General features: G+C 42.1%; 1 protein-coding gene across 3 annotated transcripts in view; it reads right to left on the bottom strand.

Moving 5' to 3' along the window:
• LRMDA (leucine rich melanocyte differentiation associated) overlaps positions 1-25,205 on the bottom strand; it is a 1,125,425-nt gene that overhangs the window by 767,198 nt on the left and 333,022 nt on the right. Inside the window, exon 1 of one of the 3 annotated variants that reach the window (XM_037727249.1) lies at positions 5,034-5,295. The exons of the other annotated variants lie outside the window; for them this stretch is intronic. Coding sequence (XP_037583177.1) covers positions 5,034-5,080 — 47 coding nt within the window. The 5' untranslated portion in view covers positions 5,081-5,295. Of the gene's footprint in view, positions 1-5,033; positions 5,296-25,205 lie in introns of those variants that run through there. 3 annotated transcript variants of the gene reach the window in all.

Genomic DNA, 25,205 nt, shown 5'->3' with positions numbered 1-25,205 from the left:
AAACAAATTAGTCCCTGCATAAAAATAGGATGGACAACTAGCTGGCTTGTGCCTTTTCTTTTCCTCTCCCCTTCTTCCTCCTTCTGGCTTAAAACTTGGATGATACGACCGGAACTCCAGCAGTTACCTTATATCATGAAGTATCTTAGAAAATGAAAGCCATAGCTAAGGATGACGATACAAACAGAAGAAGCCTTGTGGTCTGTTGACCCCAGGAAGTTAACACAAGAGGCTTGATCTGCTCCCTTTTGTAAAAGAAACTAAAACTCCCATTTTAAGCCACTGTTGTTTTGATTTTCTTTTTCTTTTTTTTTAAGACAGGATCTCACTCTGCAGCCTAGGCTGGAGTGCAATGGCATAATTTTGGCTCACTGCAACCTCCACCTCCCCAGTTCAAGCAATTCTTCTACCTTTGCCTCCTAAGTAGCTGAGACTACATGTATACATCACCATGCCTGGCTAATTTTTGTATTTTTGGGTGGAGACAGAGTTTCACCATGTTGGCCAGGCTGGTCTTGAACTCCTGACCTCAAGTGATCTGCCCACCTCAGCTTCCTAAAGTGCTGGGATTACAGTCATGAGCCACTGCGCCTGGCTATGATTTTGGTTTTCTACTACACACTACTTAAAACAGAGACCTTCAGACTTTGCTTTACATCTCTATTACTTGTATCTGTTATAATAAAAATGTTTTATTACAGTATTATTTACAAAATTTAAAAGGCAAAGAGGGTCAAGGGGTTGGGCCCTTGATTTTGGCAACAGTATCCACAAGTCATGAGGGTGGGGGATCTGGGGGAAACTAAGAGAAATGACAGGTCTGACACACAAATCAACACCATGGTAAGTCCTGACAATGAAAGGGACAGACTGGAATCCAACCAAGTTCACCAACTGCCAAAAAGATTTCTGTCCAAATAAGATTCAGGCGCCTCCTGAGATAAGCCTTCGGTGAAATATCCTATAGGTAATGCAGAGAGCACAGGATGTGCCGCCATGCTGACGTCTCCAACCCAGGGAACACCCAGGAAACCTGACAACAGGGAGGGAAAGCAGCAGAACTCCAGCCCCCCACCCAGGCAGAAGGGGCTCCGTGATTAAGGTGTCCCAATTAAGGGGACCCCAGAGACGATGGCAAAGAAATACAAAACAGAATATCAAACCACCACCAAGCATGGGGAAGAGCCAGAAAAGATGGAGACACTCAAAGCTGTACTATCAGATGTACTATGTACTATCAGAGAGAGCTGCAAACAGCAACCTGGTGGTGAAGTCCTTGGGGACAGCACAGACAAATCTAATGGGGGCTTCATGGTCACATTCCCCAAGGTGGTCATAAACACTACACTGAGAGTGACACACTGTAAAATCAATTGTGTGATTCTTCTGCCTTTTCTTACACAAAATAACTGCCAAGTCCATTTAGGAGTCATCCTTGTAGACCAGGTCAAGTCACCAGGCTTTTAGTACATCCTGTGTGCCCAAAAGTAGGGTGTGTACTATGGAAGAGATATTAACCATAGGTCCCTATTCTTAAAGATGCTGTAACTTAAAAGGAAAATGAATTACACATAGATAAAAATATGGTTCTAGAGAACCACCATCTATGTTCAAGCATTGGATGTATATTCAAACCTTAATGTTTATGAATTCAGAGAAGAAAAGCAAAATTCTTCCTGGAAAAGAAGAAAAACTTCACAGAGAATATGGTCAGGAGGACATAGGTCTTTGGCCAGGCCCTGGAGAATAGACATAATTTGGGTCAGAAAAAAAATCAGAAAGAATATATACCATATAGGAAAATGGCACACAATTGGTCTTAAACCAGCATATTCCCAACGAACAACAAAAATAGTGAAGAAAAGAAAACTAGAGAGGGGAAAGGATAATATTGGACAGTCATGAGTACAAATCTTGAAAAAGAAAAGTGCAGATTGCTCATTTTTCACTGAAAAATGCATCAATAAATATTAGCTAGATACCAGTTAGGTGCCTGAACCCTTGTTCTGGAGCCCCAAATACCCAACCGTTGACTCCTGGACAATGGTGAGCCCCTAAAGGCTGAGCAAAAGACTCCACCTACTCGACGGAATTGATGGAAACCCATGCTTTTCATACTGCCCAAAATGGGAAGTTGTTCTGAGGAGAAGCAGCCCAGATTTTTCTAGGCATCATCTGCTCATAACTGAAAAAAGTGATAACTGACTTGGGAGTAACAAGGCTGCCCCTTGGGCTAAGATGTCTCTTTTCTAGCATTTCACATGCAGTGAGATTGAGTCCACTGTGTGCCCCCATCACAATGTCTAGTGTGCCTTGAACACAGCATGTACTCGATAAATATTTGTTTGTGAATTCTACTCATTATATGAAAAGGCCCAAGCAGGGTCCAAGCTAGGGTCGGTCAGTTGTCCAAGGAGCCAGTGAATTGTAATGTAAGGCTAAGTCCATGACATGTGTTCTCTGGGAGGTGGTAGCAGATTTTTCACGATGTTTGATAAAATCAAAGGCAGGGGTATTTAAAACAGAAAGCAGCTCTGGCTTTAAGTTAATGTTTCATATCCAATAAAGAAGGCTAAATATCTATCGTTTTGATAGATTGCTGTAAATGAAACATTAGTGGGGCTCTTAAACACCTTGTTTCAGATCTTCATTACCTGAAATTAATCTTGAACAGAATATCACACCCAATGTGGACTCCATTAAGTAGCCAGTTAGATAACATAGGCTATGCTTTAACTAATAAGGAGGGAATCGGGAACGAAATCTAATAGCACAATTTTACAACCCCTGCAGCCCAAGAGCATTGCAAGCCAGAGTGGCAGAGAATGTTTTCCAGAAAATCTCAAATATAGCCATCATGCCCCGGGAAGAGGACAGCTCACAATCTCTTCTCAAAAACAGCCTAGTGACCATGCTCAGTGTTCAGTGTGGCATACCACAGGGTGAAGGTTGGCGAGGTCTTACATCTCCACCCTGGGCCCACCTGGGAATAGAGAGAGCTTTGCTGCCTCCCGACCCCTTCAAGGACTTCCACAGAATCATTAGTTTTGGTGAAGGTTTATCTGGAATTGTCTTCTGCCAACTCCTCTCATTATGCAGAAGGAGACCAAAAGCTCAAAATAGAATAAATTCAGAAGACAGGGAGAAAAAGAGGAACACAAAGCTTACATACAAGCAATTAGCTGAGCTAAAAGCAAGTTGAGGAAAACAAATGCAAATCTCTAAGAATGGAGAGAATGCAAATCTCCAGTAATCTCCAGGAATTCACATGGTTGCATGCCACGCTCATGTTACAGAGGCTGTTGCGTGTCCATGCCATGCACCCACAAACAGAGATTGAAATGGACTTTACTGTTACAGAAGGCATATGGAGAATCTGGCTAGGGAAGACCATGTTCCTTTAACCTTTGCATTCAGCACAGAAAGTAAAGACTATTTACCCGAAGACCCTACAAAACCTATTTGCTACAATACGGATGCTTTTAGAATCATCCTAGCTCAAATTCCCCCAGCAGGCAAGTTCCTTCAAAACGAAACAAGTATTTCACTCCAGGATACCATTTTCATGCACTTCTATATCTACATGTTTCTTCCTTTGATACTTTTGACCCACTTGAATGAGCATTATTTACCTTTCTTAACCAGCTGATCATTCATAGTAATCATAGTCAACATGTACATACCAGGTACTCTTTTACATGCTTTGTTTTCTATATACTAACTCAATCATCCTAACAACACTGTGAGATAACTACTATTACTATCCCCATTTTATAGGTGAGGAAACTGAAGCTGAGGAGGCAATTAGCTCTCTCACCTGCAGTCACATAGCAATTAAGTGGAAGACCTGGGGTCTGAACGGAGTCATCTGGCTCCGCCAGTCCTCCTTTTAATCCCAACATGATATTGCATCGGTTTCACTTGTTCACTCCAGAGTTTAATAATGTGAACCCAGACACATCATCTAGAATGTAATGGTAAGAAAAACCAAGCGTCCTTGGCCATATTTTTCTCTCATTCCTTCCACCTCATTCCCTATTTTCGGTATTTAGCAATTAGCTATTTCTTCTGCCCCGCTGAAATATGTTTTTGACACAAACATGGCCATAAGATATTCTAGCAAATACAGAAGTGACCCAAACCAGGCAATGTATTGTTTATTTTGACCATGAGGGGATTTCCTTAATCTTGACATCTTGGCTGGTTTGGGGCATTTCACTTGACTGAAAGAAAGGGAGGAGATGAATATTTATTGAGCAGTTGCTCACCACGTACCAGGCAATGTGCCTGGTGTTCTCACCTAGATTGCTGTTTAATACCAAAAGCAAACCCACCCAAGGTAACTAATGATATCCCATTTTTAGAGACAAAGAAACAGACTCAAAAAGGTTAATACTTACATCATGGTCAAGGAGACTCACTTTAGAGGGATGGCAGGTGGATTCAAGCTAAAGCCTAATCTAAACCTGAGGCTATTTCTACAACAGCATGCTAGGCAGGAGATACCCTATCCTGTAAAACCAGAAACCATTCTCAGATTTTTTTTTTTTTGCTTTTTTTTTTTTTTTTTGCCTCGGAGCAGTAAGTCTTTACAGATTTACTGGTTGTTAAATGCTACTGACTCTAGCTAATTCCCAAATCAACTAGATTCCTTTTGGAGCTTGTAAAATGTGCTACACACTCAACTTCCGAATTTAGCATGCAAGATGATGACCACAGCAGTAAGAATGGTGCAACTTTCTCATTAGAACAATGCACGCCTAAAAGCCTCCTTTTAATTTCTATCTTCTTTTATGAGGACTATGTGATCGAGGACACACCTAGGATACTGCATATTAATTTCAACACAGCTAATACCCAAAATGTCCCACCAATTTACTCTTCACTGACAATGTTAAAAGAAAATGATTTATGCAGATCAATCATCTCGCTCATCAAGTCCTACCCTGACAGCCAGCCTTCATCATCGCTATTTAAAAGGCACTGCTGACAGAAAAGACCGACTCTTTGATTAAGGGCCCTGTCTGGCTAACCTTTTATTTGAAGAATGATTGCTGCTGAGTGACAAATACTTTTCCATTCATTTCAAGGCAAAGATATTGACATTCAAATTCTTGATGGCTACACTGAGCAGATGCCACTGTTGGCAAGAGGCATGAGAGCAACAGCAGGTACTCCACGGCTCTAGGGGCAAGGGAAAAAGAATAAAACTGAAACACATGCACGCAGGCACTGGCTAAAGGTTCTCAACTAGTGAAAGTTGTGGGTCTCTCAGCCAGATCCTCTTTCTTCAACAGTCAGCAAAGGGCATCTGCTTGCAGTTTCGCCCCAGTCTCCTTCTCACAAGTGCCTAGCTTTATGTTGACCCTACTTAGAACTGCAGGAGCACCAAGGACTAGAAGTCAAAAGGAGCTCAGAACATGCTGTTCCCAGTCCGAGGGAAAAATGTCTCTCCATCCTGAATCACAGCAACCCAGCCAACCTCGGGCTGAAAGTACCGGCCTGCTTTCTGCTTCATGGGATGGTAAGTGACTAAATATAAAGTGGAAGAATCCCGTGAAAAATCACCAGTAAAAAACAAAACAGAAAAATTCCATCCCATCTGCCAAAGAGAAAGAAGAAAAAATAATAATAAAAGGAAGAGGCAGGATTGACAAATAGGAAGAGTGAGCAAAAAAGACAAACTGTGCTTATTTTAAAAACGTGTTTTTTCTAATTCATTTCAGGTGAATTTAGACCTTGGTCAGTATCACACTCACACACACAAACACTGCATTCATATTCTCACAGCAGGATTATTTTGCTTGTTTTTATTTCTTAAATGCAAAATGTTACCTTAAAGGGAAGTGGGAAAATTATGGATTAAGGAAGGCTATTTGTGACAAAGGCCTTCACAAGCCTCAAGATTAATCATTTTCAGGAACAAAATGAAAATACCTCAGCATGTCACCAACAATTCCTTTTAAATCTTGCCGAGATGCAATGTTGGGTCTCACATGCTTCACAAGGGAAAGGGTATCCGAAAAGCTGTAGCTGTGATCCTCAAACATGTTACCCAGAGAGGGAGAGGCAGGAGATAGCCAAGACAGCCAGAACCTTCTCCCCATCACGCCAGGGCCAAACAGGTGACCAGGGCTTCAGAGAGAGAGAAAACCTGAGTGTGAATCCAATCTCAACTATCATCAGCTGGGGCATTTGAAACAAGTTACTTTACCACCTCAACCCTCTGCATTTTGCAGACCTCATCTGCAAAATGGGGGTGGCGAAATTGACCTCGCAGAATTAGTTGTGAGTATTAAACATAGAAAAATTAAATAAAGCAACTTTCTCTTACCTAAACCTCTTTTTTCCTCCTTTCTTCTCCTCTTTGCTTACTAGTTGGCATATAAATCGAATCGTCCATGAGGGGTATCAGCAAAAAGATTTAAAGTTATAGCCCTGCTTCCCTCACTGCGTTACAATGAGAACAAATAAGATAATTTCACATTAAAGCACTTTATAAATCTTAAATCAATACCGGAATGTTTGGTGTTGTTATTGTTGTTCTCCACAAATGGTATACTCTAACCCATTTTGATCTTTTTCCTTATTTATCTCTCCCATGTCTATTTCTCATAGTGAATAATAAATCAATAACCAATTAAATAATCAATGATCATCATGTTATCTCCATTCCTGAGAACTACTTGTGGTTGTTTCTGCAGCTGTCTGAAAGGAGTACCTGGTAAAAATGATGTTTCTTCTGTGACAAAATGTATTGGAGGTTATGATGAGCCAGGCACCTGGACAAGGAAGTGAATGAAAAATGTAAAATTCAGTTAAGTAGAGCAAACAGACAAATAAATGATTTCAATATGGCTGCACCATATAAGTTAAATACATAGGCCAAAGAGGCGGCCACCGAGGAAAGGATGACTACCTGGGGCAGTCAGGGAAGATTCTGCTACAGTGATATCAAGGCAAGTCCTCACAAAGTGGAAAAGGAAGAGTGGGTCACTTCAGAGAAAGAGGATGCCAGGTGCAAAGGCATGGAGGCTCGAGAGAGATCACCATGCTCTGCAGGGATCAGGGGAGGTTCCAGTCATACTAAAGAGTTAAGACTTATTCTTTTAGGCAATGGCAAGTTTGAGCTTGAAACTGCTGCCATACAGCCCGTGGTTTAAAACACACCCCTGATGAAAGGCTGGACACCACATTTGCTGGCTAGTGACAGAGATGAGCAAGACTATCCTAATGCTCTCCCAGGAAGGGGAGCCAGGGAGACTCGCCTGCTCTCAAGCAACCTCTGAGCAGCTGTCCGATGAGGGGCAATGTGGCCCCACTGGCCCTAGTACCTATGCCTTCTTCTTTGGCCTCAGAACGTGCAGTTCATCCCCAATCTGTTGGGGTGGGTTCCTGCTTCTCTGCTTGACCCTGCTCTTTCATTTCTATGGGCTGTGATGTCAACTATGGATAGCCCACTTTCACCTCCAGAGACATGTCCTCCAGCTTGCTGATGCCAGCCTATTGCTGTCCTGCTTTGCCCTGCAGTGACCCTGTGGTCTCCCTGATGGCTCCTGAAAGCATTTCTATCTGCAGGTAGATCTCTATTCCAGGTTTTCCATCCCTTACTCCCAGTACTATACCCAAAGTACGAGTATGAGCACGTGCTCACTAAATCCTGTTTCACTGCTTCTCCTGCACACACAGATGGTAACATCTGGCATTCTTCCTTATAGTTAGTTTGAGTTCTGGTCAATACAGCAAAACAGGGATGTGAGTCACTCCCAGGCCTGGCCTTAAAAACATCACAGTACGGATCTCCCATACTAGCTGCTATAGCCATGACAACAAACGACTTAAAATGACAGAAATGTGTTCTCCCACTTTTATGGGTACAACAAATCTAAAACCTGGTGTCAGTAGGGCCACCTCCCCTCCAAAGGCCCTAGGGGAGATTCTCTCCCTGCCTCTTCCTATTCCTGGCATCTCCGGCTTCATCACCCTGCCATCACATCACTTCAATCTCTTCCTGTCTTCGCATGGTCACCTTCCCTCTGTGTGTCTCTGTGTCTAGATCTCCTCCTTTCTCTTCCAAAGTCACTAGTTTTTGGATCTAGGACCCTAAATCCAGTATGATTTCATCTCAAGTAATTATATCTGCAAAGACCTATTTCCAAATCAGGTCACACTCTTAGGTTCCAGGTGGACATGAATTTATGGGGGTGGGAAGCCATATTCAGTTCACTCCCCCTCCCATGCAACCTTGGAGGTCTCACGGTCCAGATGGTACAGCCACAAGATGCCAGAGCCTCCAAACAGCCGGATCCCTGAGTGACTACATGAAGCCAGGCTCCCTCAACACCAGCCCTCACTGGGCCTATAAGGTAAGCAAGAAACAAAACCTTGTGGTGTTAAGCCACTGAGATTTCAGGGTTAATTTGTTACAACAGCAGAGCCTAGGCTGGCTTGGCTACCACTCTAAGCACGGAGCCCTAGTTCTGCGATTCCAATACTGTTTATGGGCCCAGCGCTAGCAAGCAGTGTTTTTATTTGGCTTCAATTTCTACTCAAAAGTCCTTTTAGGTTGCTCTTGCTGAATGTCCCAGGAATTTATCCCAGAGCTTTGCTTGGCTTGGACATGATTTTGGGAGGTTTCTTGTTTTCCGTGGGTAGTGTAATTAGGCTTTTGCTGATAATATCACTGTTTTCTCTACTGGTCCCAGAGGAGAATGTGGTGGGCAATGGTAGTTATTTCTTGCTTTTATTGGGGTGGGGGAGAAGGGCGAAAGGGGTCAAATATAAATGTTTTCTAACTTAATTCATCCAAAACTGAAATGAGAAAAACAGTAGCTTGGGCCCCTTTCTTACAGAAGTGAAAAGAGCACAAGATTTTAGAGTCATGCTGACTCGGGTAAAAATTTCTCAGCTCTGCAAACTTAATAGCTATGATACTTTAAAATATTACTTATTCTCACGGGACCCTAGTTCTCCTACCTTTATTTAAAAAAAAAATAGTTTAATACCACCTTTTCCAGAGGCCGGCTGGGAGAATTAAATGATATTAGACATACATTTAGCTGGGTGCTCTGATCACAGTTATTCTTAGATAAATGTGAACTCCCCTTATTCCTACGGGCAGGCCAATTTATTCCTACTTGGATCCCTTCCCTTCTGGCTCAAGGTCATAATAGCCAAGTTCTTGTGAAACCGTAACCTTTAGCACTGGTCTCAACCATCTCCAAGGCAGAAAGCATCTTCTGCCTTTTCTCTAGATCATCCTTTCAGATACTGCTAGTCTATTCCTTGGAAATAGTGACAAGATAGTGAATAAACTGGCTAATCTCTTTAACCAGTTGAGTTTTGCTCTTAAATATTTCATGAGAGTTCACTTTGATTTTCCAATTTGGTTGAAAGTTCTCTAAAGGTAGGGGCTGTGTCTGATCCTACATCTATAAACCCTGCAGCAGGCTGCACCATGCCAAGCTGACCACAGGTACCTCCCCCATCCTCACTGGTTGACGACAGAGAAAACAGAGATGAAAAGTTTCCATGATTAAGACGGGATCTGGCCTCCAATCACATGGGTGTTCACAGTTAATGGGCAAGTATCAGTTGCCTAGGAATACTTACAGAGCAGAGGGAAGGTGGCAGAAGCTGAAATACTTAAGAAATAGATAGATAAGGCCAGGTATGGTGGCTCATGCTTGTAATTCCAGCACTTTGGTAGGATGAGGTGGTTGGGTCATTTGAGCCCAGGAGCTCCAGATCAGCTTAGACAACATGGTGGACCCCTATCTCTACTAAAAATACAAAAATTAGCTGGGCGTGGTGGTACGCACTTGTAGTCCCATCTACTTGGGAGGCTGTGGTCGGAGAATCACTTGAACCCAGGAGGCAGAGTTTGCAGTGAGCTGAGATCACACCACTGCACTCCCCCACCGGTGACAGAGCAAGACCCTGTCTCAAAAAAAAAAAAAGAAAGAAAGAAAGAAAGAAAGAAATAGATGGACAACAGGGAAGATTTATCTCTACTCTGGGGCTAAGATGGCTCTCCTAAGATGGCTCTCCTCAGAAATAAATCAGATTATAGTGTGCTTACTGGATCAGCTAAACTTACTTTTATAATTGTGTGAACATATAAATTACGTATTATAAATTGTATAGCATATATGTATATTATATATAAATATGCACTATCTGTGTTATATATAAATATATATTTATAGCACCTGCTTCATGCTGAACACTATCCTAAATATTAAGTCACATAGGCTTCATCATGACTCCACAACATGGGTGCTACTGTTACCACCATCTTACAGGGAGGAAACTGAAACCCAGAGAAACTTGCCCCAAATCACTAGTGAGTAGCAAGACCAGGATTCAGATCCTGGCAGCCTGGCTAAGGCCAGTGCTCTCCATCACTGGACCACAATGCCTCTCAAGTGGGAGTTGGGAGTGAAGTGGAAAAGCAAGTCCCCAGTCAGGAGGGTCACCCAGCAGAGGTGGCTCATCCACCTAAATAGATTCTGAAGACACAGCCCTTCAACACAAGCATCTTGTTGCAGGAGCAGGAGGCTGCTCTGTCAGGCACATATGCAATGGGACAGCTCTGTCTAAGAAAAGGGCTAGTGGGAACCCATGTTAGCCATAACAGGAGCCAAGACTGAAGCGGCCCCCAAAAGGCTACCTTTGGTCTGAAATGGGACCAACTCACAATTAATGCCCTGAAAGGCAGCATTATGTGATGGCCCAGGGACACACAGCTCTGGCAAATTGAAGATAAAGGAAATGGAAGGGGCTGGGGGGAGGTTCCAGAAAGCCTTGTTGGGTCTGCTTTGAGCTTCACATCTTTTAATGTTCAAACTGCTGGGGGCAAGAGACAGCCAGCTTTCCCACCAGCCTTGCACGGCTCGGCAGCCTGGACCCTGCACTTGTTTACCATCACTGAATAAATCATTCTGTCTCTTCCAGCCTTGGCCCTGCTCCCTTACAAACAGAGTAAACCAGGCTCCCCACTCAGGGTTGCCATCAAAAGCAGAGGGCACCAGCATTCCCTCCCCGGCTCTGCAGCCCTCATGGGCAGTGCCCCCTCCTCTCTCCTTAAGCATATCGGAATGAGCAATATTTGACTGTTGATTCTTTCATCTTTGCAGCTTTGAAAACCTCAAACGTCATATCGGATCTACAACAAAGAGCGGGGACTTCAGGGGTTGACAGCACGGCCATAATTAAAGACAACCATCAGTGAGCTGCCATGTTAAACAATGCCACGTTATAGCTGCTCCCAAACCAACTGTTTACCTTTCAGACATTTCTGTGGAAAGGTTTAAACAGGTGCAGTTTAAATTGTTTTCATAAAAGATATGCAAACAGGAGATAGGAACTTTTCTTCTAAGACAAGGTAAAATGTACAGCATGCAATTCCCTTGCTAATAGCGTCCAATTGATTTACTCAGGGGAAACAATCTCTGATAACTGATACGAATATGAATCCCAAAATAGCACTGAAAATATTACAGGGATACAGCCAAACATGGAAGGGGAAATAATCCCCAAATTTTCATCTTAAGTTCCTTCTGGCCCATGAACCTCAGTTTCCCCCTTTGTAAAATAAGAAGGCTGCATTTCAAGCTTATGTTGGTGTGCAGAACTCTTTTTCCAAATCAAGTCCAATAAATAGAACAGGAAAACCTAGTGGTTTCTGTGAGTGAATCAGGGTCCCTTCTTCTCCAATATACCCCCAGGTGATTTCTAAAACATTGGGAACCACTGGACTGAATCATCTCTGTGAGTTCTTCCAGGACCCAAATTCTCAATTCTCGAGAAAAAAAGCAGCAGCGGCAGCAGCAGTTGCAAAAGACTTTCTCCAATGTTGGTCCACGATGTCTTCCTCAGTGTTCAGCATCTAAACGTCACTGAATGAATGTGGTTCTGAGTTGATCAATAATAAAGGAAGTTGTAAATAGCTTCTTCTCTGCTTCTCCTTGAGTCTGGGGTAAGGCTAATTAATATCAATAGCAAGGGAAAGATATTAGAGCAAATTATAGTAGCCTCATGGTTTGCAAACTAAACTCCTCAAGCTGGGGATTTATAGCAGGCTCAGTGTCCTGGCCCCAGATCTGAGGCCAACAGAGGAGTGTGCTCTCTACACTTTTCTTCTGCCTCAGAATCTGAAGCGAGCCTCCCAAGGCCTGCGATTGTCATTTCCAGGTCTACCTCTAGACTAGAGACCTGGAGGTTTTGGAGCTCCTGGAAAGTAAGACTGTGTAAAGACAGCCAGGAACATTGCTACTGTGGACAATGTCATAAGAACTGAGGTGGGAACAACAAGACTGTTCTGTGAAGCCACCAAGAGATCCCTTTGGAGTAGCTCAAACAGAGACTCCTCAGTGGGATATGGGAGGTTTCCCCACACACAAGAGCTGCTTACATCCTCATACGTATGACTCACGCGTGGTGGGGGGACCACTGGACCAGGATCATAGGGGCTGTGGTTAAGGCCCCACATGGGACATCATGACTCATTATGCCGACCACTGGTGGAATTTTCCAATACCTGAGGATATGGCACTGTTAGAATCAATGCAATAAGCTGTCACTCATTTCTTTGCAAACTGAAAACCTATTTATAAGAGGAAGCTGGGCACAGTTGTGCATGCCTGTAGTCCCAGCTACTGGAGAGCCTGAGGCAGGAGGATTGATTGAGCTCAGGAGTTTGAGGCTGTAGAATGATGTGGTTGCACCTATGAATAACTGCTACATGCCAGCCTGGGCAACATAGAAAGACCCCATCTCAAAAAACAGGTTTATAAAAGGAAAATCTCCAGTGCTTGTTTGAGTCAAACTAAAAGAATTACAAAGGCTGAATCTGACCTCTTCCCATAAAAATAACATGGAGAATCCTTGTGTGGACAGGCCTAAAGTCCTTGACAGGCCCCCCTCAATAAGCCCCCACAAAATCCACAGTGGAAGAACAAACCACAACGAGCCTCACTTCTATGAAGGAAAAGTTGATGTCCAGTTGGTTCCAATTGACTAGGGCAGAGCTAAGTGAAGGTGGATAAAACAAACCACTTCCCTACCGGGCCTAGGCCATGGGATCCTCCCCCACACCTCCCACCGCTGATGTCATTCTTGAGAGCCTTCTTTCCTTCCAGTCTAGAAAGCTCCATTTTGAAAACAATGACCCTTTATGGAGAGCTTTCATTCCTGCTTAAGTTCTAAAAATCAAAGAGCCAATATGTCTAAGCTGCCCTCAAGGATCTGGGAAAACTGCCTTGGGTACATAGTAGTTAGCGGTAATATCTTCTAGCTTGTCGGGTTGTCTTGCTGTTTTCAGAAGGAAACCAGATATAAATAAAGCAAAAAAAAAAAAAAAAAGTGTTTGAGATAGGCTACTGATTACTGGTTTATTTTTCTGAGTTGAGACGCCACACAGTTTTCCAAGCATGGTTACATTATGGTAATATGCTTTGTCATAAATCTACTCTATCCTTCTGCTTGTCTGTAAAACAGTCTGCTCCTCATCTTTCTCAACTTGGCCTGCATACAGAACTTTTAACTTAAAATATCTAACAATATGTCATATCCACCAGATACATGACAGCTATTTCTAAGATACATAATATTATTAATTGTTTTTGAATTTAACTGAACTGTTATGAATCCAAAAAGTATAAAAATGACATTTAGCCATCAACAGTTCTTGAAACATTATATACACAAAGAAGAAATACTAACAAGTCCAACAGTACTCATAATTTCAAAATTATACCCTTTGAAGCCAAAATGACATTAAGAGAAACAAAAAGGATGTAAGAACTTAAAAATAAAAATGTAATGCTTGAAAATATTAAACTTGTCTTCAGATAAAAATTAAGTGTGAGATAAATTATTTTTTATGTTTGCAGAACTGTCAAACAATGTGCTATCTCCTTAAACTATTTAAAGAAATAGGGCTAGAGTGTGTGGAGAGGATCTGGAAGACATAAATGACACTGACAGGATGAGCAAGAAGACTGACTTCCATTTACTCTGATTCACTTAGAACGTACTGAACACCTACCGTGTACTCATACTATGCTGTGTATAATGGCAGGTTAAAAGAATGGTACAGACTAAGCCTTAAAGGAGTTTACAGACTCAATGAGGACATGAGAAACACACAAGATGTTAATATGATGAAGCACAACTACCTTTGATTAAATGCCCAAATAAAAGCTCTGGTAAGTAATATGAGCAACAGAACAGGAAGCACTCAATGTGGGACAGGATAGTTGAGGAAGCTCCATTAAGAGCTAGAATTTCAGCTGGATCTTGAAGACTGACTCATATTCAGAAAGATATAAAGAAGGCCAGAGGGAACTGACGAGAGAGGAGGCAGTGTAAACAATGACCCAAAGACTGGAACAAATATTACTCACTGGGCGAAGTGTGAGCTGAATTGAGTGGACTGGCCACAGGCCTAGACCTCAGGTGACCCACAACTCAAGGACATGGAAAATTCATCATTCATCTGTCTCCTTCTTCCCAAATGTTCCTCATAGCCAGTTTCATTGGCATCCCCCAGAGGCATGGAGTTCTGGGGCTCACAGTGTCCCCTCACACCAGACCTGCTCCACTGGACCCACACAGGAGCCCCCTAGATTCACCACCATGAGTCAGAGACTTCCTTCTCCCAGCTCCAAGGGCTGTGCTTTCTTTAAGAACCCATCAAATTGGTCAGAACTGGGAGAGGTCAATCCCTTCACCCATTGAACATATTACAGTCTTCCCACTGCAGCCTCTCTGTGCTAACCTGAGATCAGTGGTTCTCAACCAGGGGTGACTTTGACCCAGAGGGACATTTGGCAATGTCTGGAGACATCTTTAATCATCGCAAAGGGTGTATTACTGGTACCTAGTGAGTAGAATCCAGGGATGCTGTTACACGTCCTTCAACATATGGGACAGTCTCCCATAACAAACAATTTTCTGCCTAAATGTCAACACTGGCAGGGTCGCAGTGGAATGAATATAAACAATCACGACATTTTTCTGAATAAATGTATTTTAACAAGATGGAGAACTTTCCTTTTTCTTTTCTATTTTTCTTAAATTTGACTCAGATCCAATCACTTTCAGAAGGTGTATCCCCAAATTCCAAGAAGCTTCCCAGGGCAAAGCAGCCTGACCCGTGGCATCCCTGCTTAATCTGCTCCCCAACCCCCAACCACTGCCCCACCCCCCAGAAAATATAAGAACAGTGTCCTACTGGCGGGGCACTCTGGCTATGAGATGTGCTCTGAACTCCTGCAAATGACCCATATATACGTTAATCTAACTAGAAATGACAGGATATTGAAAGCCAGTACATTTTGTACCTTTTGGGCGCTTCCAAAGCCAGACACACTTTAGGTACTTACATTTTAATGGGAAGAAACCTCATTACCCAAAGATTTGCTATTTGAATACTTTCAGTTTCAAATTTGCATAGGGAAACAAAGTCATCATAACTATTCACTAGCAAATTGACCATTTATATAACCAGCTCCCACTCAAAATTCTCTTCCAAGTAGCATTCATCCCTGATCCTTGTATCAACAAGTCAGGCCCATCTGATGGTCAAATGTTGCATAAGCCCCTGGCACAAAGCAATTGCAAAATGAAACCGAAACTTCTGCAAATGATATGGGGTTTAATGAAGTCAAAGAGAAATGCTCAAATTATACTCAAAACCATTGATTCTATACCCTTAGGCCAACTGAAAAAGCAAAAATCAAGTTGATAACAACGTTTTATAAGACTGACTTAAATACTGAAGAATTAAGAAAGGCTCTCATAAAATTGATAAAGTCCTAATTTTACAAAAATAAACAACTTTAATGATTGTACAATAAAAGCAAACATGAAGTAAAAGATATATGGGGCCAGCGTGTAACTCTGTCATAACACTTAAGGAGAAAAATTAATAGTTGAATTGCTTTTCTAAGAATTAGACCATAACTGCAGCTACAACTGAAAATGTTTTTGATACAAAATATTTATATCATTTTGAGTTTCGGCTTGCAAGATTAAATTCCAAACATTTTTTTCTAGATTTACTATTACCTACTGCTTTCCATGTAAGTTGCTTTGCTTTAGGTGGTCTTTCCGAGTACTAATTACCTTCCTACCGTGGGCCTCTCCCTGAAAATCCTGACCACCTGAAGCAACCACAGAGCTGCAAGACGGGCTGAATCCCTCTCCCAGTCTCAGCTCCTTGCCTAACTTGCCTTTCTTACACCTGGTGATTCAAGCCCCAGGCCACACCCTTCTTCGCAAAACCCACCACCTCTGTCTGACAGTCATGCCTGATTCTCAAAAAGTAGGACCTAAAAGGTATAAAGAAAGAAGTCTGAAAGCAGAAACAGTAGACCTTCCAAGATCCATACCCAAATCTCATCTTTCTCAGAGCAAAATTCCAACTCCTAAGCAGAGCAGACCCTGACCAATCTGGCTCCTGTCTCCTGACTTCAACCTCACCTTAAATCTCTTTAAGCCTCATCGCCCCTCTCACTCACCAGCCACACTGACCTCCTCTGGTCCTCAAATTCGCCAGGCTTTTTCACACTTTGCAGCACTGGTATGGATGGTCCCCTCTCTCGGGAATGTTCCTCCCCAGGTCTTTTCATTCTGATTCAGACACCTCAGCATAAATGTCCTCTCTTGCGATGACTTTTCTTACCACCCTATATAAAGTGTCCTCAATACTCTACCTATACTTAGTAGGGGTTGAAGAACTCTTGGTTAAATGGATGACTGGATTAAAGAACAAGACACAGATGGAGGGAGGAGGGAGTGAGCCTGTGGAGAGTCAGCCAATATCTGCTGTCAATAGCCATTATCCCCTACGGCCATTTTCCAAGCAATTGTTTCTCTCCCTTGGATCATTTGAGACTGAATCAGTGAATCCAGAGCTAGGCAGGGAAGAGCCTGATTAAGGTCACCGCACCAACCCCAAGGGACAGTTCCCTATCATCCATTCTCTCATGCTTTATGTCAAGTCTTATTTCCAACCCCTCCAGTGGCAAGGCATCTATTACCTCCCCATGGACACGTCTACACACTCGTCCCATTGTGAAATTTGTCCTGATTTTCCCAGCCTAAATTCCTCTCTGCTTAACTTCACCGCATTACTCACAGCTATCTCCCTCTGGACTACAGCAAACGACAACTCCGTAGAACTCACTTTCTCCTCCTGGCTTCCCGCAAATTCCCAATTCGGCTCCCTATTCCTTGATGAACTAACGTGGCATGAGACCCAAGCAAGAAAAGCTTCCACAAATGTTCTGAATTAGAGCTCGGTCACCACCGGTCTCACTTTTCCCACCTATCTCCCATCAATCATTCTCTTGCCCCACCCCACCCTTAGCCTCCACAAGGTCAATCTGGTTTTATTTTCCAATTACACAACTCTTTCAAAATATAGTTCTGTGCTTGAATATTCACAAAAAGTTTCTGGAAGACTATGCAAGAAGCTGTTAGTGATGGTGCCCTCTGGGAAAGGAACAGCTATGGGGAAGAAGACTTACTTTTGGCTATTTTATGCTATTTGCATTTTTAATTGAGTGCATATACAACTTTTTAAAAATTGTGGTGAATTACATATAGCATAAAATTTACCATAGTAACCACTTTTAAGTATGCAGTTCAGTGGTATTAAGTATATTTATATTGTTGTGCAACCATTACCACCATACATGAAACTTTTTCAACTGCAAGTTTTTAAATTAACTTTTTTTGAAAGACAGGGTCTCACTCAGACACACAGGCTGGAGTGCAGTGGTGAGATCAGAGCTCAATGCCACCTGAAACTCCCAGGCACAAGGGGTCCTGCGCCTCAGCCTTCAGAGTAGCTGGGGCTACACATGTGTGCCACCATGCTCAGATAATTTTTTTATTTTTTGTAAAGACGGTGTCTCACCATCTTGCCCAGCCTGGTCTCAAACTCCCAGGCTCAAGTGATCCTCCTGCCTCAGCTTCCCAAAGTGCTGAGATTATTGGCTTGAATCACTGCACCTGGCCTAGTTTTTTTTTTTGTTTTTTTTTGTTTTTTTTTTTGAGACAGAGTCTAGCTCTGTCGCCCAGGCTGGAGTGCAGTGGCACGATCTTGGCTCACTGTAACCTCCACCTAGCCAGTTCAACCCATTCTCATGCCTCAGCCTCCTGAGTAGCTGGGATTACAGGCATGTACCACCACACCTGGCTGACATTTGCATTTTTAGTAGATACGGGGTTTCACCATATTAGTCAGTTCTTGATCAAGCAGTTACACAAGACAAGAACAGGAATGAGGATACCATGCCTGGCATGAGCAATCGGAAACAAATGACAATATTGCTTAGCCAATTTTGATATGTTAAAAACTTTAAAACATAGGGTAACAGATACTTGATACAAATTTTAAAAAATAAGAGGAGAAAATGAATGAAATACAAAAAAGTAAATAAACACAGCTTTACCACCTCTCCACCATACTTATAATAATGATGGACCAAAATAAGTATGTATGTTTGCATTCACATATAGAGAACAAGACATCTTAACAAAACAGAATTATGGCTATCACAGCAGTTTCCGAAATAATTATTAGCCTTATTGCTGCAAAAGTAGTTTGAATAGGAGCATTCCAGCTGTTAAATGTGATCATCAGAATGCTGTCAATTTTCTCGGCCACATAGTCTTTTTGTGCAGTGAAGAACAACTTGCAATTAAGAGATTTTCTCGCTTCTTAATAATTCTCAGTTGTGGAAGATATTTCTTGCAACAATCCAAGTGATCGTATCATACTTGGTTCCTTTTATATAATTTTACAAGTTGCTGGAAGTGACAAAGACTCCACCAATTTTGTGCCCATTTGTTGTAACAGCCATGGGACAGCACAAAGATGGTGATTTTGTGTGTCTCCAGTAGCTGTCCTCAGAGTTAAACTTCCCCAGCCTGACAGCGTGAAGGCTGAAGCAAAACTCTGATTGCAATTTCTGAAATCAAAACACTCTCTCGAATATCACAGGCTTCATAGGACATGTACACTTTGCCTGTCTCTGATGGGTTCCAGCTCCCATTATGTCTGACTTCTCCTTGGAATAAGTGTTCTTTCAACACTGATAACTCACGTTTGAATTGCAGGTGCTAGCCAATTCAAGAAAGGCTAGATGTCTGAAACAGGAGATGTCTATGAGACCAGTTATATTTAGTTTTTCAAAAACAGCGCTAAAGCATTTTACTTTGCAACTCAATTATATTTGTTCCAATTCTCTCTCACACACACACACACACACAGACTCACACACAATCCCATTGCTTTTTATACTAAAGAACCACAAAGAGCCACCTGGCTATCAGAGTCAAGTACCCTGCCATGATGTAAAACTAGTCTTTTCCAGGTTGAGCAAAGTTTATTAATATAACAGAAGCTGGGACTGAAAGACCGCATTTGAAGAAAAGGAACAAGACCTAGAAAAATATTGTGTCTGATGCTACCTGGAGACTTGGAAAATGGTATGTGAGCTGAAATGAAACATAATACTATAGTGAAAAGAATGAAATACTACACTAGGATCTGAAATACTTACATTCAAATCCCATCTACAGTGTTCACCAGCTGGCTTTCTTTCCTTAACTAAGTTATAACCTGGGAGTCCCCTTACCCATAAACATGGGGCAATTATTACCAGTCCGATGTACCAGGTTCTTAGGGAATAAAATAGATAATGCACAGCAAATAAATTACTAAGGAAATTTGTACAATAATGTGTCCCTTTTCTCTCCTATAGAGGTCCCTCCCATAAAGTGCATCAATGAAGGAGAACCGGCTGCCCAAGAATAATGCCAGTCTAACTTCTGGGAGTGCTGAGATACCAGTGCCAAGACAATTAGGTGCTGTACTAGATTCCCGTGGCTGTTACAATAAATGGGCACAAAATTGGTGGCTTAAAACAACAAAAATTCATTTTCCCACAGTCCTGGAGGCCAGAAGTCCGAAATCAGTGCTACTGGAATGTATTCTTTCCAGAGGCTGTAGGGGACAATCTGAGCCTCTCCCTTTCCTGCTCCTGCTGCCTGCAGCTTTCCTTGGCTTGTGGCTGCATCACTGCAGTCTCTAAGGCCAGCCCCTTCACATCTGGTCTATCTTCAGATCACTTTGTTTGCTGTGTCTAGCTCAAATCTCCCTCTGCCTCTCTCAGAAGGAACTATATGATTACATTTGGGACCTTCCATGAGAATCTTTTGAGCCCAAGATCCTTAACTTAATCAAATTTGCAAAGACATTGCCATGAAAGTTAATGCTTACTGGTTTCAGGGATTAGGACCTGACCTCTTTTCAGGGGACATTTTTTAGCCTACCATCAGTACCAAAGACACAAAGTGCATATATATCAGATGACTCTAATCAAATAACTTTTTAAAATTTCAAATTATCCCTTGAAGTAGAAATCACGTTAAGTCTTCTGGGATAATTTACATTAGCAGATGAATGAATGACACTCTTCCTGACAGCACTGAGACTATCATTAAATGGACATGAATTTCATTCAAGGAAAGAAAAATCAGAAAAGTTGGCTTCAAAGGATCCATTACCAGGTAGGTAGGAATCAAGAGGCAGTAGGAAAAAGGCATTAGAAAATGTATGCAGCCAACGAACATATGAAAAAAATGCTCATCATCACTGGTCATTAGAGAAATGCAAATCAAAACCACAATGAGATATCATCTCATGCCAGTTAGAATGGTGATCACTAAAAAGTCTGGAAACAACAGATACTGGTGAGGATGTGGAGAAATAAGAATGCTTTTACATAATTGGTGGGAGTGTAAAATATTTCAAACATTGTGGAAGACAGTGTGGTGATTCCTCAAGGATCTAGAACCAGAAATACCATTTGGCCCAGCAATCACATTACTGGGTATATACCCAAAGGATTATAAATCATTCTACTATAAAGACATATGCACATGTATGTTTATTGCAGCACTACTTACAACAGCAAAGACTTGGAACCAATCCAAATATCCATCAATGATAAACTAAAGAAAATGTGTCACATATATACCATGGCATACTATGCAGCACTATGCAGCCATAAAAAAGAATAAGTTCATGTCCTTTGCAGGGACACAGATGAAGCTGGAAACCGTCATCCTCACAAGCTAACACAGGAGCAGAAAACCAACCACCACATGTTGTCACTCATATGTAGGAGTTGAACAATGAGAACACATGGACACAGGGAGGGGAACATCACACACTAGGGCCTGTCAGGGGGTGGAAGGGAAGGGGAGACAGAGCATTAGGATAAATATCTAATTGCATGCAGGGCTTAAAACCTAGATGATGGGTTGATAGGTACATCAAACCACCATGGCACATGTATACCTATGAAAAAAACCTGCACGTTCATCACTTGTATCCCAGAACTTAAAGTAAATAAATTACTTACTTAATTTTTAAAGAAAGAAAATAAATTAATATTTTAGCAAATCTAAAAAAAAAAAAAGAAAGAAAAAGAAAAAAATAACAGCATGCAAATCCCATGGAAGGGTTCAGAAGGAAGAAGCAGAAAAACATCCTTCTCATGCCCACCTCAGTGGAAAGCCATTCCTATGTACATGCCAGGAGGGAAATGAGAAGCTCTGCCCACCAAATGTCATTCTGCAGGTTTATTCTTCCACTCTCTCAACCAATGCCTTTTGAGCATGTACTATGTACCAAGTACTGCCCACAGCACTGGGGACAGAGCAGCAAACCCATAAGATAAAGATGCTTCCTCTCTGAAAAGCCACATCCTAGCGAGAATTAAGTCAGTTCAATGTAGCACCTGTTTACAGAGGACCTACTCTGTGTCAGACACTTTGGGGAACAAGATAAAATCACTTCCTGTACTGAACTTACTTTGTAAAAGTAAATTGGTGATATTTCCAAGGAAGTGGCCTATATTCCCTAAGGTGAACACCTAACCCTCCAAATAATCTAGGCCAGCCGAAGGTCAGTACAGAAGCCCGAAGCACTTAGAAAAGCCACTCCTTCCAGCAGACATTTTTTAGGATAGGGTATGGTACCTAGAGCCACTGTTCTCCGTGCCCTCCTCACATCTCAGCCTCGCATAACGGATTCTGAGCGCTCCTCCTGTCTATCTGATTGCATACTCCACGCTTCCCACAGGAGGGCTGCATGATTAAGTGACATTCAATCTTCTCTGCTGGGAGATGTCAGGCCCAGCGGCATCATGACACACAGTGGGCACCCTAGAGGCTGAAGGGGGAGAAATCCTGAGCAAGTGAAGAGTAGGGTAGTGGGGCGGGGGTGGGGGACGAGGCGAAGGTGGCTCCTTTTCATTCTACACGTGAGCTTCTCTGGGTCCCATAAATTCCTCTGCCCTGTATATTTCACTCAGCTGTCTAAATGAGGTTTGCTCATATAGCCACCACTGTGCAGAATCAATCATGCCCTTCTGCACAGAATGTTAATTGTGTGCCTCTCAAAAAAAAAAAAAAAATGGAGCATACCACAGAGGCCTTAGAAAAAATTCAAAACCAATTTTTTGGAATTTACAATACTTTTTAAATTGCCATGTGAAGTAAACAGTCACATACACAGGCATGATCCAGCTGCAATCCAGGTGCCTTTTTCAAGGCTGGGGAGAGAAATATTAAGAAATCTCTTCACACTTCCATCAATTGTTCCACACAACGCTTCTAGGGCCAGCTGCTGAACTGCCTGAATAAAGAAACCCTGAGCACTCTCAGTAACTACTGTCCTCAGTTAACTCCACACAAAACAGCCCATTCAAATTAACCTGTGCTGTAAGTCCTCCTTTATATCTAACAGGCATTGGCTCATCTCAGAGGCAGGAAAAGAAATAAAAAAACCACTCTCCTCCTCCTCCTCTTCCTTATACCCAAAAGCAAGAAATACAATAAGCTGATTATTACAAAAGTAAAACTAAGTAGATGAGGGACAACTGAAAATGTCTTCACCAAGTCACCTTCTAAGTGCCTGGAGCACAATAGTCATGTCTATTTCCATTCATACATCCTTTCTTTATTTTACAGAGGTCACATTATTAAACTAAAGATCATGTGCTTAAAGAGGGCAGAAATGCTTTGAACACACATGCATGTGTACGCATGCACACACACACACACACACACACACACGTCTCTTGCAGGGAGGGCAAAGAGCTGACTCCACAGCCAGACCCTTCAAGGATCCCATTGTTTCCTAAAGGACTGGATGGACACAGTGACAACCAGATTGCTTTCCACCACCAATTTTGGAAACATGTGAAAAATACGGTTTGCTGCTTGCTGGTATGTGGTCCGAGATGACTCATAAATCTTCCTTTATCTCCTTCGTGGTGTTAGCAGAAAAGGATGAGTTGCTTTTTTCCATCTCATTCTCCCGTCTATCTGTCTGTTAGCCGTGCCCTTGAGCAAAGATTACTGATGCCCTGCCTTTGATATATGACACATCACCCACAGCAGCTTTTCATCAAGTGAATTAACCTGGAAAAATGCTAAACCCACCTGCCAGTTGCTTCCAAACTTTGCACAATTCCTTTGTGTACTTCCTCTCTACCATGCACCAGCCAGAAGGGTAACCTGAGCAAGCTAAAGAAACACGGAAAATTACGAGAATCTAAACGGGGGCTCTGTGAGCTCACTCACTTGCTGGGAATAGGCTGTTTTTGCATAAAGACTTTCAGAGGGAGTTTAAATGAAAAACACTAGCTCAACCACAGTTTAAAATGCTTTGCACCTGAGCTGGAAAATGCCATTTTCCCCCAAGTTGTTTACTCTGTGTGGCTGGAATAATGACAAGAGTCTTGGCATCTGTTGATGACATGGTTACAGAAACTATTTGGTGACTTCCAATCAATAATCTAGATGGGCTGGGGAGAAGCCTGGAGCAGGAAGGAGTGTGCAGGCAGGAGAAGGAGAGAGGTAGAAACGGGGAGGCTAAGACAAGAAGGGAAAGCAAGCATGAAATGAATCTGGGCTCTTCTACCAGCCCCACCCTCAACCAGGGCTTCATGCAACCAGATTCACTGACAAGCAGTCTCTCAAGTCTCCTGATTATCATGGAAGAGTAAACAAAGACAGCACACTTACGCTTGATACCTTGATGGAACTCCTAGTCTAAATGTTCAAACAGAAGGAATCTTGGAAAGCATCAGTTTGTGCCCCTGCATCATTCAGCCGGAGAGAGCTGAGGTTCAAAGAGAGCCGCTGACCCATCCAAGGTCATTCGGCTAAGCATGGTGGAAACAGGGTTGGAAACCAAGTCTCCCAACTCTAGAGCTCTATGCAATACAACACACCACCTCTCAACCAGGCTTAGGAATGCCTCTCCCTTCCCGCCTCCCGGCCTCGCAAAAATAATAATAATAATAATAATAATGATGTTTGTACTGATTTGAAAGAGCTACAACTCATTGCTGGGAGAAATAAGGAAGACTTCAAAACCAGAACAAAGCTAGACTGCATCTCTTGTTTACCCAAGTCATAAACTGTTTTGCTCTATATCATCCTTGATTCTGATAATAAAGCCATTATTCTTTTCAAGGTGACATGTCTACTGTGTGTAACTCCTTGAAGGCTTGTGATAAGAGAGGTATTCCTATAATTTAGTCTTTAAAAAATGAATATCCAAAGAACCTAAACCATCAATCATAACTTCTTGCCTTTAATTTTAAGGAAAAGTTGCAAAGATTAGGTTTTTGGTTTTTTTTTTTTTTTTAACGACATATTAAAAATCTTTCTCAGGGTCATCCTGGACTTATTATACATGCAGCCCTATCTTTACCTACATTTATATTTCTGGCCATCAGGAACAAATTTTCTGAAATGACTCCAAAATCTTTCATTGTCAAGGAAAGATTACATTTTCTTATTCACTATACTTCTATAGAAACAAAGGATATTACTGGATTTTAGAAAAACTTTTCACAAATAAAACTTGAACTGAAAGTGGTGTTTTGTAAGTATCAGTCGCAAAATTAAATTATCCAAGACACCCTGTTCTCTGAGCCCAGACAGGAGAAAGGAATAATGTATGCAGACCCAGTGACCGATTAGAATAAAATAGATCTCAAGTCCCCTAGGGAGTCCATTTCTTTCTTGGTAGAAAGAAATGAAGTTTCCTTTTTTAGTGGCCAAGCTAACAGTTGTTCATAAAATGGTGCCTCACTGGCAGAGAG

This window comes from Cebus imitator, unplaced genomic scaffold (assembly GCF_001604975.1).
Source record: "Cebus imitator isolate Cc_AM_T3 unplaced genomic scaffold, Cebus_imitator-1.0 Scaffold11, whole genome shotgun sequence".
NCBI lineage: Eukaryota > Metazoa > Chordata > Mammalia > Primates > Cebidae > Cebus > Cebus imitator.
The sequence above is the reverse complement of the archived record's forward strand: the minus strand, read 5'-3'. Positions and strand labels throughout refer to the sequence as shown.